This window comes from Olea europaea, chromosome 22, assembly GCF_002742605.1.
Source record: "Olea europaea var. sylvestris chromosome 22, O_europaea_v1, whole genome shotgun sequence".
Lineage (NCBI taxonomy): Eukaryota > Viridiplantae > Streptophyta > Magnoliopsida > Lamiales > Oleaceae > Olea > Olea europaea.
In genome coordinates, this window is record NC_036258.1 from 3,629,631 (window position 1) to 3,646,751 (window position 17,121).

Genomic DNA, 17,121 nt, shown 5'->3' on the forward strand with positions numbered 1-17,121 from the left:
ACCACATTCGGTTTAAGTCCGATGTCCTTCAATTTAATCAGGTACTACTTTAATTTTCCTTTCTTTTTTGTTTAATTAACATGGATTGCATTTTTCTGTGAATTTATGGGTACGTGTATTGTTTAAAATGTTGATTATGATTTTTTTTTGAGCTAAAATATATGCTTCGTTAGATGTTTAGCACAACTTCTTTTAATGAATTTGAAGTGCTATAAGATGGAGTTGAATTTTTGCACTTGTCTAGAAATTCTTTGTATGGAAATTATTAGTTAAAGTGTTTGATTGATTTCGTTTTGAACCTATAAAATATTATACTTGTCCATTTTTTTTAAAAACTACAAAGTGAATTGCCGAGAAAATAAAAACTACCCTTTTTAAAAATAAAAAAAAATGTTTTCCTTTTAAGGAAAATATGGTCACTTGCCCAAAATTTGGAAAATACATAGAAAAATTTGTCAACCAAACGCCCCTAAAGTAAGAATTTGGATAGAAAAATGACATTTTCCTTGGAAAATAAAGCTAATCAAACGCACACTAATAGTTTATCTCTTTTTTCGGCCAGAGCAAGGTACAACCTTTTAAGCACGAGGTACTGTGTGTTAAACATCTCTATATTTTTATATGTTAGTTTCTCATGAAGGGGAGACATGATGATTATTGTACTTGTGCACTGTTATATGCATATGTATAAAAGGGTTGATTTTGAGTTTCAGAGCAAAAAATGTAATGCTCGAGCATAATATGACTATTGATGATGCTGAATTATTTCTGTTGGAGCAAGATTCAACTTTTGAAGCACGAGAAATCTCTAAGTTTTGGTAGTTTAGTTCTTGAAGGAAAGACATCATAATTGTTCTATAATGTTGATTATGACTTTTGGAGCTAAAAATATAATGATAATGCATAACATGAATGCTAAAACACCTTTTGGTTTATGATGCTTGTCAATGCATTTGGGATAGAGCGTAACAGAAGTTGTGAAAACATGAAATGGCGTATGATGGTTTGTTTGTCGGTGTTTCAAATGGTTGTTAAAATTGATCTCAAGTGTGTTGTTGATCCTACGGCATACCTTCCACAAATACTTCTTCTCTTTAAACTCAATTATTGCCCCTCCTAGATTTGCATAAAACTTGATCTTTTAAAATATAATGGTCAGGAAGTGCAGAAATACTCTGACTGCTCGAGCCTCTGGGATAGCATGGTAGACGTGGTGACCCCGTAATGGGTCCTGTGTTAGATAAGTAACCCTGAATGTGCTAAGTGTTTCTTAGTCCTCTGTAAAGGATGGAGGAGAAAGAACTTAGAGAGTAATAAAGGCAATTGAAAGTGAAGCCTAATGTTATTTTCCAACCACGTAGAGCTAATGAAGTCATCACATTATGGCTGATAATTTTATGTTTTCTGTTGCTTTTTCCTTCATATACTTAAAAAACAATAAAAAAATGGAAATGATCACGCCTTCAAGAGAAAGTATTCATGGATGTCTAGTCGTATTGCATCTCAAGTTTTAATATTTCTCTGGAAGTTAGATAATATAGCAACAAATTCAGGGTTCAGGATTAAGATTTTAACTTCAAATGCTGGTAGGTCTGTTAGAGGGAACATGAAAAGAACACTGCTCAAAAAGGGAATCTCCTCAAGAAAAATGATGAATCTTGCCTATGAATCAATTAAGTTGTTTAAGCTTTTGAAAAATTGACTGGCTGACTCGTGAAAACAAACAGTAGCATTTTAGCATACCTTCTGCATTTGACTTGAATTCATTGATGGAAGTTTATTAGTGTAGTCACGGTTTAAAAAAACCTAGTGTAGGCCCGCCTCCAGAGTGAGGCGAGCACAAAACTCCTAAAGGGACTGAATGTGAGGCAATTTTTGTAAGCGTATGCCTTAGGCGAGTGAAGTAGGCACATCATAGCACCGTCTCTGTGTTCCTCAATTCTTAGACTTATTTACTTTGCTTTAGGAGTCAACCCACAAAACATGAAAGTTCTAATTGATTGAATAGTCCATTGTCCTTTAATATTGTTTTGTTGGGATTAAAATCAGATTTTTAGTAAATTTTGATAAAAGTTGATAAGATGTATGATAGAAAAGTAGTGGTTCCCATGAAATATATGATAAATTTAATTGTTGACTTTTATTTAGATTGAAATCTAGATTTAATTCCTACCAAATAAGGGCTAAAATATTGTGCTGATCATAGGCCCACGTTGGGAGTAGTCCATTACTAACCAATTAAAATAAATAATTTATTTTTGTTACTTTATATAAATTTTTCTTGTTTGTTTGTACACTTTAAATTATTCTATCTTGAATATTATAAAGTGTTTATAATTTATTATGAGCTTATATTGCATTTTAATATTTTTTTGACATTTTTTTTTTTTTTTTTTGAGTTAAGGTAAGTTGTAATCCTCATGGTAAAATGACTTAGTACCAATTAAGCCTTTTTAAACATTGAGTGTAGTAGCACCTCTATACTATGTAATAAGGTAAGAAATAAAGGAAAACCTCCAAAATGGTGGTCTACTTTCACCTTTTAGGTACGTTGTTTTGGTTCAATCATCAAGTTGTCATGTAAAATTCTGCAGTGTTTTAACTTCATTACTAATCTGATGTTAATTTCTTATGGCAGATGTCAGAACTACTTAATCAAAAATCATCAATACAGGGAAAAATTCCTTCAGGATACCTTAATGCTATTTTTGATTTAACTGGAGCCTGGTTGAATGATGCTTCTGATGCCAAGTATCTAGCCTTTGATGGTTATTTCATCTCACTTTACTATTTGCACCTTACTGCATCAACTTTAGTACTTCATGACCATGTAAAGAAGGCTGTTCCTTCTCACTGGAATCCAGCATCATTGTCTAGGTAACTTCCAAACTTGACAATATTTATATTATGAACTTCAGAGCTTTGAGTCTAAAATTTGAAGAGAAAATTATAAAATAAAATACCTAGTATAAACACCACTCATTAATCGAAAGCGATAAAGACATCTTGTAACACAATCAGTGAGTTTTGGCACATAATGTTGCTAAATTTTCTAAATCTACTGCAATAATGGAAATAAAACTAAAGGCTGTTCCCTTAAATGAAATACCTTTTCTTTTGGGTTGTGGGAGAGGGTGTCTTTACTAGTTTGTAAATGCAAGATACTTGCAATTTGTTTATAATAATGTACTGAACTTTCTAAAAGTTTAAAAGTTCTGGATGATGTGCTCGTAGAACAGGCAGTGGATGCTGTTATATTAGGTATTCTAATTAAAAATTTAAAATATAAGATTGATGACATTTTAGCTTCTCCATATCCATGCATTACAAGCTTCAACTTTGTTTGCAAATTGGGCTTGTTTAAATGTTTATTTTGGATATTTTTTTGTTGCTATTTTTATTAATTTCTCTTCTTGATGTCCTATGTTCTTTTGTAGCCATAAGATTCGCCTTGTTCAAACACAAGAATAAAGGCTTAATGCATATACCCGCAGTAGCATAGTCATAATATAACATTTTTTTGCTGTTTTTGTATGTCATAATTGCCTTCTTGATACTAAATGCAACCAGGTGTATGTTATCTTCAGTTATGCGTGACCATCATAGTTTCTTACAGCCTATGAACCTTCAATATTCAATATTGATTTTACTGCGACCATTTGGTATGAATGTTAATTCAATTTTCTTAGCCAGATTTATCCTAACTTATGGAACACACATTATTGTGGGAATGGCTGTTGGAGGCCAGGATTTACTTTGTGTTAAACAGAGACCGACTTCTTCAATTCCTCCAGCTGAACTCAAGGGATATTTGGAGGATCTTGGAGACTGTCTTTTCTCTGATACTAGCAGTCCTATTCCGGACAGGAAAGTGATTGATAACAAAAAAAAGGTATACACTCATAGATGCACGTGTGATTGTGTCCGAGCATGCATGCATATCTATTTTGCTTTTTTAGACTGTAAAAAAAAAAAAAAATAATAAAATAAATTGATAGATGTAATTTGACAAAAATTGATGTAATTATTTTGATTATGCAGGTTCCCGAAGTATTTAATCGTATGTTACGGGAACATACCATGCAATTTACCAGCATTACTGAAACATCAAGCAAGGATGTAAGATATCTCATTCTTCATGAATTTTTTAGGAAACCTGCGAAAGTAGACTTATGATATAATATGGAATAGGGACTTACACTTATTTGGTCTAAAAGAGGAGGTGATGTCTTTGCACAAAGCCACTCCAGGTGGCTTCAGACGATGGCTGCTAATCCAGAAGCTGTACTCTTCAAGTTTGTACCTATTACTTCTCTGCTTAATGGGATTCCAGGGAGTGGCTATCTTAGTCATGCAATAAACTTGTACCTCCGATGTATGATTCTGGATCCATTATTATGACTAATACCTTGTTTTCTTGGGGTTCATCATCTTGTCCTTTTTAATTATTTTCGTGCAGCAGCTGCATAGTGTACTTGTATTAGTTATCATTTCTCATTTAATTTCATTTTGAAATTTAGCATTTATGTTTTTAATGTCAGACAAGCCAGCTTTAGAAGATCTACAGTATTTTTTGGAGTTTCAAGTTCCTCGTCAGTGGGCACCTTTGTTCTGTGAGTTGCCTCTTAGACATCAAGGAAGGAAGGCTGCTGTTCCTTCATTGCAGTTCAGTTTCTTCAGTCCAAAGATTTATGTCAGCTCCACCCAGGTATTAGATGCAGAAATGAAAATTTTGATCAGGATCTTGTTTTCTTGATTGGTGTATTAGTTGAGGGGCGCATGATTGTAGTTTCAAATAGTAAGTTAACATTGTTGTATAACATATGGATAGCTCCGTAGTCTTAATTTAATACACTTTGATGAGCTAACTATTTCGGTGTGAAACCAAAATCATTGTCTTATAGATTTTATTACTTTTTGATGCTTTTGTTGGAAGTATTTTGTAGATTCTTCTATGCCTTTTTCAGTGTGTATCTTGTGTTTCAACACTCAATTTGGAAAATAATTGACCATGAAAAAGTTAATGCCAAAATATTAGTGCTGAAAGGAGTAGTAAACAATGGTAGTAAGAGCAGGAGGGGCAATCTTGTCTACTTTAGAGTGTAGATTGCGGATTGAAATTGTACAAGCTAGAAACGTGCATAATGTATACCTACCACAAAAGCAATAGAAAATTGCATGATTTTCTAATCCTGACTGTGGAATTGCATTGGCATTTTTGATATAGCTGAACTGATATCTGACTTAGCATGACAATAGTAGCAAATGAAATGGAATATGTTCCGAGTAGTGCTTCACATTTTCTTTTGGGGGCGATGGGGGTGTGCAGGACCTCGTTACAGGGAAGGTGGATCAATTTTTCATGTCATTATATGAGCACATAGTTGCTTGACTTCTGTGACAACTTTGTTCTCTTTGTCATCAACTCCGAGTTGGCTGCTTTTCTGCTGTGGAATTCAATTATGTTGGATTGGAGATGGTAAAATACTAAGAGATTAACACCATGAAGAAAATGATATGAACTGTTTATGTACCATCCACATGGGTTGGTAGGATTTTGAACCACTTCCTTTTTATGGCTTTTAACTTCTGCTCACCAGCCTATTCTCATAGAATATGGGTGCAATTCAAAATTCCAACCATTGGAAGCTCCATCTGAATTTTGTAGATTACATCGTTCATCAGACACGACTTCATTTTTCTCCATCATGTTTTCTTCACTTTATTCTTGCTTGACTTGATGTGATCATCAAATCATAATTTTCAGAGATCCTAATCCCAACAAAAGCAATTTTAAAATCGCCTTATTATATAAGTAGAAGATATGAATTTAAGTGGCCTTATTTTGTTGCTTGCGCTAAACTTTCACATGGATTATTGTACAAGTAGAGAATTGCTGTTTAATTCGTTCTCTTTAGCTACCTAGTGATTGCACACATTGATCAAACTTTTCCATTTCGGTTCTATTTTAGGTTACAAGTGATCAAAAACCCATTATTGGCCTCCGCTTGTATTTGGAAGGAAAGAAAAGCAACCAGTTGGCAGTTCATGTTCAGCATCTTTCAAGTCTTCCAAACATAATGACATTCACCTCAGGCAACGAAAATATGTTCAGGCCACAGTGGCGAGGTTCTGATGATTATGATTTTAGCGAACAGTACTTAGAACCAGTCCGATGGAAGAGATATTCAAATGTATGCTCATCCGTAGTAAAGCACGATCCCAGCTGGGTTGTAGGAGAATCAGCTGGTGTTTTTATTGTGACTGGTGCACAGCTAGTTACCAAGGGTAAATGGCCAAGGAAAGTTCTTCATCTCCGCTTGCTTTATACACACCTCCCTAACTGCACCATATGGAAGACAGAGTGGGCATCAGCACCTGAAGCGTCTCGCAAGTCAAGTTTCCTTACGAATTTGAGCACGACTTTCACATTCACCCAACGGGCAGTAATGGACGCCCCGAAGCAACTTCCAGCGACCTTGAACTCCGGTGTGTATCCCGATGGCCCACCTGTGCCCATTAGGTCTACGAAGCTACTAAAATACGTAGATACTACTGAGGTTGCACGAGGTCCATATGACACCCCAGGACATTGGTTGGTTACAGCAGCTAAGTTGGTGGCTGAAGGTGGTAAAATTGGCTTGCAAGTGAAATTTGCATTATTAGATTATTCACAAAAATGATAATGTTATGTTGTAAATATTGAGTGGAATTTAGGTTATTATTAATATGATTTTGCTTTCTATATTATTCTTTTTACCTATAAATGTTTTTCGCGGAGAAATGGAGATTGACATCTTGTACAGAAACAAAATTACTGAATTTCGTGGTTGATGAACATGTACGTTTTATCGTTTATAGTTTGTTGTTTGTTTTGAATTTGTTTACAAACTAAATCTATATTTTTTATTCTGAATGTTAAAAAGTGGCGACGATTTGATGCTCTTATGTTTTCAAGAATATACTACTTAATTTAGTCGTCATTGCAAAATTTGAAAATGAATGATCGTTTATTAGATATTATCAGGTGGCATTCTCAAATTTTACAGCCTGACTTATTGGTGATGTTTACCTCGAAGACATGTTAAATTGCTATCAATTTTTATCGTCCACGTAGGATTAGCACATTTAGCAACGAGAGCTAATGGAATGGCATGATCATTAGTATTCGAACATATTTGTGGCTTACGTCTTAAGTGTGTCGTACATCCAAGTACATTTTTATTAGTGACTAATTAAATTGTCGGAGTGTATGTGATTGCCTCACCTACCTCCGAAGAAGGCTATGTGTTGCAACGATTAGTCTAAATGTGCAGGCAAGAGATTATATGGACGTGAGTGAAGTTGCGATTTGTTGACCATGTTACTAGTGCAAAAAATCGAGGTCTACACCTAGTGTGAGAAGTTGGAAGTTGAAGTGAGAGATTCAAATCCATATGTTACATTTCATATGTTCTTGCAATTTCAGTTGGTTTGATTCGATTTCATTGTTATTAGTTAGTTGACTTTGTGTTATGATTGACTAGGAATTATGCCCCTGTTTGATAATAATCATTTTCAAATTTTTTTTTTTTGCATACTCATTTTCAACCATAAATTCACACAATAAAATATTCTACACATAAACCCAAAATTTCTCTATTTTTTACCACACATTCTCCTAAAATTCATTATCCAAACTTTTCCCAAACTAATAGTTGTCGAACGGGGCTATATTCCAATATATTCAAATCCAAATATAAATGGTCACATGTTATAACTAAATATGGAGACGGTTCAACAAACCGACAAATTTTCGTAGTCTATAATTTAAATTAAGGATCAATAGCAGAAAATTCCCCTAGAAATGTTTCCAATTGCGATACACCTCCTTATCTATTGAAAATCGTAGAAACCCTCCTATTTGAAACATTTTGCGTAGTTAGATTTTCCGTTAGAAATAGTTAAAAAAAATAAAAAATAAAAAAAATCCAAAGTTAGAAAGAAATAATTGCAATTTAAGTACCAAACTTTTTTTTTTCTACAAATTATATTCAAATTTTTTATACGTGGCATCTACCATCCCAAATCTTTAAAATATTATTTTTTACGACACTACAACCCACCTTATCTTCTTCCCCAAAAATAAAATAACCAAAAAATAAAAAAGTTCTCTCATTCAAACCCCACCATCGTCGGCCAACCATAGCCACCTATGTCACACGAGACGAACCATAAATCGCCACCACCATCATCAAACCACTACCATCATCTCACATAGTCCTTTCAATTAATTGGGATGGAATAGCCTCAATGTTCTTGCAAGCTGCGCATGAATTTTTAAGGGTTGGATTGGATCAATTGTTTACATGCCCATGTTTGTTTAGCATTGATTATGCATTTCCCCATATGAATTTATAGATTGAAGCAATTGGGACACATCGATTTTGGATAGAACATAGTCGCTATGAGTAGCGTTCAAGGCAAATTTTGAACCAGAAATTAGAGCAGTTGTGGAATAATTGCCAATTTGGGGATTTGATGCTGTGTGAGGCATGCATTGAAGGAGATGTGTTCAGCAAAAAATAAGTCGTGATTGTCAAAGAATTATGAATAACAACAGATCGAATGGAGGCTTTTTGAGTTGATGTTAGACCATGTTTAGAGTCATCTAGATGAGGGCTAACTGCCAATGGTGATGCGCGACCATGGGTGTCGCCAAAAGTTCGGCAAGAAAAGTGTTCGCTAGTTCACTGTTTTGGCTTGAAATTGTGACTAGTTTTCGATGGATTTGATGAGGTTGCATGGCTTGATGCTTTAATTAACCACAATGGGGATTATGAATCTGCCCAAAAAAATATCTTGAATTTTGGAATACGAAATGCACCCACTTCCTCCCGTTCATATGAGATGTGATTATCTAAGAGCACGGATTCGGAGCCAATTTTATCTACTAGCGTAAATCTAACTTTTATATAATAAAATAATTAACAATGAGATGGCTAAATTTAGAAAGTACTCTAATTTATTTTTATTTTATTTTTTTATCTTCCAAATGAGACTTGATTTCATGTCATTGATGTGGTAAGGATTGTTCCGTAGTATATGAGTTGGACCTTGATCAAGGAGTAGAATTAAAATTACTTATAAGTAAAATAATATAATTATGTAAATAATGAGTTGTCTATTTTATACTTAAAGAACAAAGCCCCGTGTATAGGGCTTTGTTTTACAGGGATCTTATTAACCCCTCACATGGGGTCGGTTCCATGCGGGCCCTGACTTCATAAAAAATCTGAAAAAAAAATTAAAAATCGATCCTCGCTGGTGAGGGGTCGATAAGACCCATGTAGTCTTACTTAAAAGCGAAGTAAATAAAATCGTACAATATCTTATCCACTAGCTTTTGACTTCAATAATGTCGAGATAGCATAATTTCCAAAGTGAAGTTCGATCCTATTGGCTGGGAAAGAATAGCCTTTTGTCAGCTTTAACTTTTTTGTTTCATAAATTTGAGCATGTCAATTGTCAAGTCTTCCTAGAATAAGATGACAATTATTAATAATAGTACGTACAACATTGTCCATTTTATTTATTTAAAGCTTGAACTCCAATTTTGAGAATTTTCATCGCTCCATTTTTAGAGTTTTGTGAAGGAGGTAAATCATACGATATGTCCCAATAGGTCAAGGAACAAGAGTTTTATATACACTGCGCCTATAAAAAGTCCGATTCCATATTTCAGGAATCGAACCCCCACACTGCGGCTGCCAGCAAGGCCTGGAATAACATTACTCATATCCTTTACACGACTAGGCTATGCCTGGAGGGCTATTTATTTATTTCTATTTCTTGTTTTAAGGTAAATTCAAATCGGTATGCCCATGTTTGAAAGTCTCAATCAATTCATGAAAACTTTTTATTTTAAATAAATAAGGATCAAATAGTATTTTACAAGAATATTAACCTTTTTAACGGATTAAATATATTCAAAATCACATTTTGTTTTATAAGTGCATCTTATTTTAATTGCACGAAAGTTATATAATATTAACCCATTGTCACATTTATATCTTCAATTTTTTCATTGCATTCTTATTTTTAAATTTTTTCATTAATCATCACATATTGCCCCCAATAACAGTTTCTATTCAAAAAATCGCTATTGAGTAAAAAAGACTAGTTTGCTATTGTATTTTTGAATAAGCGAAAAATTAAAAATAATAACAAATACAAAATTGAGATTGAATATTTATCCCTCATTTAAAAACAAAAATCTTCATAAGGATTAAGTTTGCTAATAAATGAAATTTTAAGAATAATATTGTGTTAAAAAAAGTTAAAAGACAAAAATATGACAACGTAAACGGTTAAGAACCTTTAGTGCAACTAAAATGTGATACAATCAATCAACATTGGTTTGTTTCCAGCGACAGGGTGGAGAGTTCGATTCCTGGTGAGAACCTGCGGCCAAAAATTTGGTATGGAACAATTACTGTGGAGGAGGGTCTCTTGTACGCATAAGTGTACCGTTAATGGGGGGAACCTGTGATCCAGTTGAGGCATAACCCGCGATTTACCCCCTTCAAGGTTCTAGGGGCATGGGTCTTGGAGGTCCAGGATTTAGTCTTGTGTAAGTTGGGATACCTGGATTTAAAAAAAAAAAATGTGATACATTTAAAAAAGAAAAAGAAAAAGTGATGTATATGTAACCATCATTCATAACACTCAAACAAGCTTTTTGACAGCTTTAGCATTTATGAAAAAGGTCGGTGCAGCTCACATGACTGAATTAAAGGTAAAAATGGATGGAAAGGCTTATTTATGGATTAACTTTACTAATTTATGTAGGTTGGAGATAAATAATTAATATACAAAAAATCAAGTGTTGAAACTTGAAAAAATCTTTCATGACAAATTGTTTCAATTTTTTCCTTGATGGCTCATATTTTTCTCCATGTCACGCATATCAACTTATCCACTTTTCCCCAAATGACGAAATGATTTCATTTCTTGTCTTAACTTCTCAAGCCTACTTTGAGAAATTTTAAATTCCAAAGCCCCTCGAGGGTGCATTACATTCACAGTCTCTCTAACCCTTTTTCAAGAATAGCTCTCAATCTTGGTATTGAGTAGATCATTCTTACACGATCTTCTCTATGTTTAGAAATTTTGATGCTTCGTGATGCTTAACCACTTTTTCCCATTAGCTAGCTGAGGATACTCCGATGATCATTTAACATATTCGATATTGTACCTTAACTTAATTTCTAGTGAAATGAAGCACACGTAAGTTGGTGAATAAAGCGCGAACACATAATAGAATTAGAAATTCACCATTAAATAACCACCACTTATGATCTGCCAAAATAGATTTAATTATCACCGAAACTCCAAAAGAAATCTGTAAATAGATCCCACCTAGAAGACGAAAGATTTGCAAGTTCAAATATCTTCCTCCCAAATAATTTTTTCTTCTCTTACTCCTTATTGAGCATCAATTATAGAGAAGATAAGAGGAGAAAGTCTACGGTGGGTGAGAAGAATCTGTCTATTTTAAATCTGTGGTCAACATTCTATAATTCCCATATATCCATATTCTGACACAAATTTCATATAAATAAGCGATATATACACAAAGACATGCAATATATGCATGCGCAAACATGCCTTTTATATATACATTTATGTTCATACAAGTTCATATATAAGCTTCTTTTTTGTATAAATTAAAATTAGATTTTTAGTAAATATTAAAAAAATTGATAAAATATATGATTAGAAAAATGTAGATCTCATAAAATATGTGATTAAAATAAATTATTTATTTTAACTTAAATTAAAATTTTAGTTTTTACCAAACGGGGGGCATATACTCACGCAACCTTTTTATGAGCTTGTTAGCCACATTTTATTTAAAAATGTATTTCAAAATAATAGATTGATGGAGAATATATGGTTAAAAAAATGATTATTTTTTTTCGAAATACATTTTTCTTTCTTCTTTTCAACCACCTAGGATAAGAATTAAAACCGAGTTTTTAGTAAAATTTGAAAAAAGTAAATGAAAATGTGAAATTGAAAAGTTGTAGACCCCATTAAATATAATTGAAATTAATTGTTAACTTTGAATTAAATTAAAATCTAAATTTTAATTTTTTATCTAACAGGAATACATATAAAATACATATATCAATACATACAAAACAGTACACATAAAAAGGGAGGTTGACAGGAAATCAACAATTCTTCAATTGTAGAAGACAAATTATTGGATGTGATTTATGGTGATATGAGGATACCTTTTTTTTTTTTTTTTTTTTTTAAAGCAAAGAAATGAGTAAATAGGTAAGAATCTTAAATTTCTAGATTAATGAGCTAATTATGCATATTTTATGCTAATTAACTAATAAGACCCATTATTTATTCCTAGTAATTTGTTTGAGTCTTAAATTGGCTCCATTAGTTTATTAATTTTCATTCTGTTGCCCAATTTTTATTTTTGAATTAATTAACCCAAAAATATTCTTTTTAAGAAATAAATTTTTCAACTTGAAGTCTAGACTAAATCTAAAAACAAAACAAGTTAAAAACATATATTAAATAAAAATATTGTACAATCAAATCTAAATTCGCTAAAATTAAAAACATATTAAACTTAAATTAATGGACAAGTAGATCGTCTAGGGTATCATCAAGACATATTCCACTGTTTTAAACATAATTAGTCACGACGAGAATAATTATATTAATTAAGCAATAAATATAACATTAATAAATAATCTAGACACATATACTGATACATTACATTTTAAATCCTATGTTACTACAGAAAATTTAATCTTACGGTATACTACGTAAGATAGCTTGAATAGAAATTTCAACTTCAATAATGCAGTGATCTTCAACTAAAAATCCTGATGGTTTCATAAAAGCGATTGGAATGAAACTTGGCCATCCCCAACTGCTGTTAGAAGCCGAAAACCAGTGATTATTGGCTGCAAAAAAATTGAATGAACAATATCACGATCACCTTAGTAACATAAAGTTCAGTGACAGAAGAAAGTTGTCATCTTACATTTGCGATATACATATCCATACTTCTTCTTCATGCCTATGGAGTAATCAGCCTTAACCTTTTCACTGGAAGAAAATCCTACTTTATGCAAGAAAATCGAAACATGACTTCCCTTTTGTGCTCCAATACCTTTCGGATACACACAAACCTTCCTGAAAATAAAAAAAATTATGATAATAGAATTGAGAGGTCTGGTAAAGGAAAGATGTATCATTGCAGAAGAAAATAACATAGAGATATACCATTTATGATCCCCAGCACTGAACTCTTCAGAATACCATTCGTTTTTCAATTCTGGGAATTTTGAAATCTTCAGTTCATGCTTACAGGAATCAGTTGCTTTCAAGAAAGACAAGCATTCTCTAATTCCTTTGTTCTTGACAACAAAAACCTCCGCTCCAAATACACAGGTATCATCGACAAGGTATCCGTTACATGGATTTGTCAAAGTTTCCTTCACAATGAATTTGGAAAAGCCCCACTCAGGGTTTATAAGATGAAAACGTCGTTCACCTGCACCGAGAAGGAAGCTGCTTGATATTAAATTCATAGAAAATGCTCTTCTATTCTATTTAGAAGTAGATAATACCTTTCTTAAATAAATATTGGTCAAGTTTGTGATTAAACAGAAAGATGCTGACGACGGCATTAAATTCCCAGCCAGCATCCAGATTACTTTTATTTTCTACAGCCAAGTAAGCAGAAACATGATTGGCTCCGTCCTCTATGTTTCGCCCATTAGGATATATTATCAACTTCCTAATAGAGAAATTTACATGAAAAATTATGGAAAACAAATGGGTTCGTACAAATGGTTATTGATAAGTTGATAACAAGAAATACCATTTGTAGTTATCGTCTGATTCAAATTCACTTGATTCAATCTTGTCTATACCATTCTCTGAAAGCAAGGAGAATGACTCAATTTTGAACAACAAGTGTGCAGGGGAGAAGTCTCTTGATTCTAATGTAACTTCTGCCAAATTTTAACACAAAACTTAAATTAATAATATTTCATTCTGTCAAATAACCATTAAGAAGAATGAAACAGTACTCACCATTGTGATCGCCAATACTAGGAAGATTGTCCGTGAGGCTGCTTTGATCAAGAGAGACGGGGCTCTGTTTATGCTCCATCATCTGTTCCTCCATTGCTTCGTCTCACTAAATAAGAAACCAGAAGATGAAAAAGCTCATATACTGGCTATCCATTTAGTTATAACTGAAGTAGTTTCACCAATATCTGATGTTACACCTTGGAAACACGTTCATAGTAGTGCAGAGTGGGTAAAATCACCATATGTGATCTTAGACTGGAAAAATATTCGCACCTATGAGGACTAGGATACTTTTGGGTGGTTTTAAAATAACTTTACATTCATTGAAATATCTAGTATTGGTATAATATAACAATGAAATGATTTAACTGAACTAAATTAACTCTAGAAGGAATTGCTTATTTTGAAAAATTCATTTTATTTTGAAAATCATATTGTCAACTCAATTATCGGAAAGAATTAACTTTTGCAACTTACATACTTTATTACAGCACTATAATAAATAAACATTTCATATAAAATTTATGAACTAATATCGATTGATAAATGCTTATTTTTTGAAATAAAATTTTCACTCATCGGGTTATAGACTACAAACTAGGTCAAACGGTATACGACTTCAATCGTCATTACCGTCTCACATTCAAGTATCAAGTTTAGAATCTCCCCTTGTCCAAGAGATCATATCTTCTCATAGAGTTGCCTCAAGCATTATTACTATCATTAGGAATAATGATTAACTAATAAGAACTTGATGCCTTTAATCTCCGACCTCGTAATCCCAAGTAAAGTCTCTAATTACATATAACTCCTTTACATGAGTTATTTTAACACATAATCCCCAACATTTGACACTTACTAGTTTTCATACCTAAAAATCCAAGAAGATCAGAATATTGACAAAAGTAACATTATAATTTCAAACTATTGCAATATATTGAACACTGTCACTAAAACTTTGACAATAATAGCACTTTCTGGGCATAATTTCAAAAGTAGAACCAATGTGGTAATTTTGCACGAAAATGGAAGGAAATGACTTAAAAATACCCAAATAAAATCTCAAATCCTTATCTCACTCTGATATATCATAAATCAAGTATAAGCAATTGTCCATAAACCCTAAAATCAAACATCTTTTTTTTTTTTTTTTTAATAAGTAAATCTTTTTCTTACCTCTAGAAATTGAAGAACCGTAGCTCAATTAGTGTTTAGCCTTTCTTTCTTTCTTTCAAATTCTTCTTCTTCTTCTTCTTCTCCTTCTTTTCTTTCTCTCGTTTTTCTCTGCTTCTATTACCCCGTTTACAAATGACAAAAGGTACCAAATGAGCTTTGAACCGCGTTTTTCTCCTTTTTTTTATTGGCACGGCCCCAGTTGTGAGGGTGTGTAATTTGTAAATATCAAAATCCATTAAACTATATGTGTGTTTGATTACATTTATTTTTTATGAAAAATATCAGTTTTCCATCTAAATTCTTATTTGAAATATTTGATTGCTATTTTTTTTTCATGAAAAATATTTTCCAACTTTTGAAAATATGCCTAATTTTCCTTATTTTTAAGGAAAATATTTTTCTTAGGTAGAGGTGGTTTTTATTTTCCACAAAATATGGAAAATATTTTCTTTTTTAGGTGATATTTTTCATGTCAATCAAACACACTTTAAGTTCTAACGATTTTGATCTGACTCGATTCGACCCGATTTGACTTGACCTGCATTACAACACTGAGTATGACCAGAAGAAGCCAATATTGAATTGAAGAAGACTGTGTGTACTTTCCATTGTATATTATCAGTTGATATACGCATGGGTGTGCCTCTCTGCATAAAGTACAAAATTCATACAAACTAGGTGTTTCTGGGACTACTTTCTTTTTTAACGAGGTGTTCCAGCTTGTGCCAGATTATATGCTCGTCCCTGAACCTCCGGCCCCTCAACAGCTCAGGGAGGTAAATCGCGGGATGTGCCCTTGTTGGTTCCCAGGTTCCCACACGGCTTTGGTTCCCAGGTTCCCACACAGCTTTTACTCCTGCCCCAAAGAAAGCCTCTTCACTGCCTTACAACAACTTGCCTTCCAAGATAAATCTTACATTCCAATTTGTGCCTTCCAAGAATCGAATTCCCCACGCTTGGTTCCAGAGCCTCCCAATATAATTGTTCCGCCAACTTGAATGTGCCCCGGGGGGCTTCAAAAGGTCAAAGCTTCATTTGCAGAGAGATGGATATTGACGCCTTGGACAAAAACAAAATTATTGAATTTCGTTGTTGATGAACATATAAGTTGTATCATTTATAGTTTATCGTTTGTTTTGAATTTGTTCACAAATTGAAGCTATATTTATTACTCTGAATGTTAAAAATTGATGCTATTACTTTTCCAAGAAATATGCTACTTAATTTAGTCATGGTTGCAAAAGTTGAAAATAAATGATCGTCTACTAAATATATTCAGATGGTAACCTAACTTATTAGGCCACATTTATCTAGAACATATGTTAAATTGCTGTCAATTTTCTCCGTCGAAGTAGGATTAGCACGTTTAGCAATGAGAGCTAATGGAATGACGTGACTGTTGGTATTTGAACACCTTTGAGACTGGAGTTTATTTCATTGATGTGGTAAGGATTGCTCAGTAGTATACTAGTATTTGAGTTAGACCTTGATATCTAGGAATACAATTAAAATTATTTATAAATAAAATAATATTATAATATAAGGGTCTGCTTGAGTCACATTATTTCAAAAAAATACATTTTTAAACAATGATTTGACATCATTTTAATCACACATTTTTCAATAAAATAATATTACTCGCATATCAAAAAGTTTTCATTATTTTTTAACCACACATTTCACATCAATACACTTTTCAAAAATGCATTATTATCAAAATAATGTGGTTTAAACTCCTCCTAAATCATAAGTTGCTTGTTCTTAAAACCTGTTTATTTAAAAGCTAAGTAAAGGATAGGGCTCAGCGCGGCAGTGTGCAGAGTTCGATTC

The 17,121-nt window shown here is 32.9% G+C and overlaps 3 protein-coding genes across 3 annotated transcripts in view; 1 reads left to right on the forward strand and 2 right to left on the reverse strand.

Moving 5' to 3' along the window:
- The first annotated feature begins 6 nt into the window (after positions 1-6).
- On the forward strand, positions 7-6,858 carry LOC111371407 (MACPF domain-containing protein At4g24290-like). Its single transcript, XM_022993380.1, has 7 exons — positions 7-41; positions 2,639-2,877; positions 3,694-3,892; positions 4,042-4,119; positions 4,192-4,375; positions 4,542-4,708; positions 5,973-6,858. The coding sequence occupies exons 2-7, from the start codon at positions 2,639-2,641 to the stop codon at positions 6,681-6,683; spliced, it is 1,578 nt and encodes a 525-aa protein (XP_022849148.1). The 5' UTR covers positions 7-41; the 3' UTR covers positions 6,684-6,858.
- A 5,812-nt stretch (positions 6,859-12,670) lies between these two features.
- LOC111371408 lies at positions 12,671-15,474 on the reverse strand. Its single transcript, XM_022993381.1, has 7 exons — positions 15,292-15,474; positions 14,116-14,221; positions 13,901-14,033; positions 13,647-13,816; positions 13,300-13,570; positions 13,058-13,209; positions 12,671-12,977 (listed from the first exon to the last, which is right to left on the reverse strand). The coding sequence occupies exons 2-7, from the start codon at positions 14,207-14,209 to the stop codon at positions 12,823-12,825; spliced, it is 975 nt and encodes a 324-aa protein (XP_022849149.1). The 5' UTR covers positions 14,210-14,221; positions 15,292-15,474; the 3' UTR covers positions 12,671-12,822.
- A 304-nt stretch (positions 15,475-15,778) lies between these two features.
- Positions 15,779-17,121, reverse strand: part of LOC111371056 (BTB/POZ and MATH domain-containing protein 6-like) — a 9,010-nt gene continuing 7,667 nt past the window's right edge. The window contains exons 7-8 of the mRNA XM_022992974.1: positions 16,209-16,304; positions 15,779-15,938 (exon numbers count right to left, since the gene is read on the reverse strand). Coding sequence (XP_022848742.1) covers positions 15,779-15,938; positions 16,209-16,304 — 256 coding nt within the window. The remainder of the gene's footprint in view (positions 15,939-16,208; positions 16,305-17,121) is intronic.